This window comes from Crocuta crocuta, unplaced genomic scaffold (assembly GCF_008692635.1).
Source record: "Crocuta crocuta isolate KB4526 unplaced genomic scaffold, BGI_CrCroc_1.0 scaffold175, whole genome shotgun sequence".
Lineage (NCBI taxonomy): Eukaryota > Metazoa > Chordata > Mammalia > Carnivora > Hyaenidae > Crocuta > Crocuta crocuta.
In genome coordinates, this window is record NW_027530988.1 from 3,254,158 (window position 1) to 3,256,095 (window position 1,938).

Below are 1,938 nucleotides of genomic sequence, written 5' to 3' on the forward strand. Positions count from 1 at the left end.
GGGGGGCTCAGGTCACCATCCATCCCCACATGTGGTCCCCTCCTCTGGTGCTATCCCATCTGACTCCAGATTTCTCCCCTCCTTCTCGCCCCCTCCCCCGCGATGCAGAGGTGACACAGGTCACAAGGTTTGGGGGAGATTCGGCTTCCTGGGATAGGAGGCCAAGGCTGGTGCACGATTACCTGTGCACGGCCTCCCACCTCTCAGTCTTTGTTTCGACCTTTCCATAGGCCCGCCCCCGACTCTCCCTTTCTGCCCTCCCTCACCCACAAGCACCCGCATAGCGACCAGGACCTAACGCGCCGGCGCAAGAGTTGAGGGGGGATCCCCCAATCTTGGAAGCGACCTCCCAATCTTGGAAGGGGCCTTTGTGCGCATGCGTCTTTCAAGAAGCGCGCTCCAATAGCGGGGTGGGCAGGACTGAGACTGGGCGTGGTCCTGCCAGGCGACCCGGAAGAGTTCTTAGAGAAGGCTGTATATGTCATCGCAAGGCGTGGCAGGGACAGGCGGGAGTAGGAGAGGCCGTAGTCTTAGACCCAGTGGGCGGGGAAAGAAGGGACGCAGGCACCGCAGGGAAGGTTTTAGTGTAGAGAACGCGCGCGCGCACAGACACACACACACACAGACACACACACACACACACACACACACACACGGTAAGTGCTCAAACTGTCGAGATCTGAATGTCCTTTCAGCCTGGTGGATTAGTAGTAATACAAGAGAATCTCTCTATTCGTCCTATGGATTTCTTTCAACCTGGCCTCTTTTTCCTGTCTTCTCCTTGTTCTGGTTCCTTCCTATCTCCATTTGAACTTTGTAAAGTTCCTCTCCTCTTAAAATAACCCTTCTCCAGCCCTTGTCTTCTAATGCTAATGCCCTCTGTTTTGGCCTGCCGGTTGCCTTTATCGTTTGTTGACTCTCAGAAGCACTTATTTTCTGTACGTCACCAAAACAAAATGCCCAGTGTTCAGTCATTTTTCTTGACCTCGGTTTCACTGGACATTTGCAGACTACTCCCTCCCTTTGGAAATGCTCATCTCTCTGCCCCAGTGAAATCCACAGCTCTCTTCTGGGTCTTTCTCCAAACTTTCCAGTTTCTGTTGCTTCTCTGCTTTTTCTAAGGTCTTAAAATGTTGGTATTCCTCAAAGTTGGGCCATAGGACCTTCCTCTCTTAATTCTGCACTTTCTTCCAATTATGTATGTTGGTGAATTTGAGGCTGGACACTGGTTCCTGGACCAGCTTTGAAAGCACACTACAGGTGTATTAGTTGCATTATTAACTTAGGCCCACCTTCTGTTTTGTTCGCTACTTAATTCTGTTTTAGTACCTCTTAGCATTAGCTTTGCCCTTTTCACTCCTACTCCCTGTTTACCCACTGATTGTAGAAAACTAATGAGGACCAGACAATAACATTTGTCTTGAAACTGAGTCCTGACCCTGACCGGCCCTTCATTTTCCAGAAACATCCACACCTCCAGATACCCCCTTTCAGGGTTAAAAGAACCCCCCTCACCCACCTCTCACTTATTCACCTCCTTCCCCAAACATATATAAGCTGTCCCTTCACTCAACAGGGCAAGACAGCTTTGTGAATGACCCCTGCCTTTTCTCTGGGCTGCTCCTCTAATAATAAAACTTCCTTTCTTTCAAAACTGGTGTCTCAGACATTGGCTTATTGAGCATGGGGTGCACCGACAAGTTTGAGTTCAGTAACAAATTCAGCTACCAGTTTTTCAGAGACTTCCCAATATCTTATGCAACTTGAACTTCTCCTCTGACCTCCTGACTCTGTAAAAACTTGTCACTAGACACCTTTTCTTGGATGTCTGAAATCTTGTTGATTTTACTTACTAAATATCTCCCGGATCCACCTGTTTCTGTTTGTCTCAGCCACCACCACTCTCCTTTAAGTTATTATCCTCTCTTGTGTAAATTT

At 48.8% G+C, this 1,938-nt stretch overlaps 1 protein-coding gene across 5 annotated transcripts in view; it reads right to left on the reverse strand.

Moving 5' to 3' along the window:
* The window catches only part of SDR39U1 (short chain dehydrogenase/reductase family 39U member 1), a 3,251-nt gene extending 2,751 nt beyond the window's left edge, over nt 1-500 (reverse strand). For 2 of the 5 annotated variants that reach the window (XM_077770489.1, XM_077770488.1), the window contains exon 1: nt 267-369. In XM_077770489.1, coding sequence (XP_077626615.1) covers nt 267-282 — 16 coding nt within the window. In that variant the 5' untranslated portion in view covers nt 283-369. The other 3 variants (XM_077770487.1, XM_077770485.1, XM_077770484.1) reach the window with 2 other exon arrangements.
* Nucleotides 501-1,938: the final 1,438 nt, after the last annotated feature.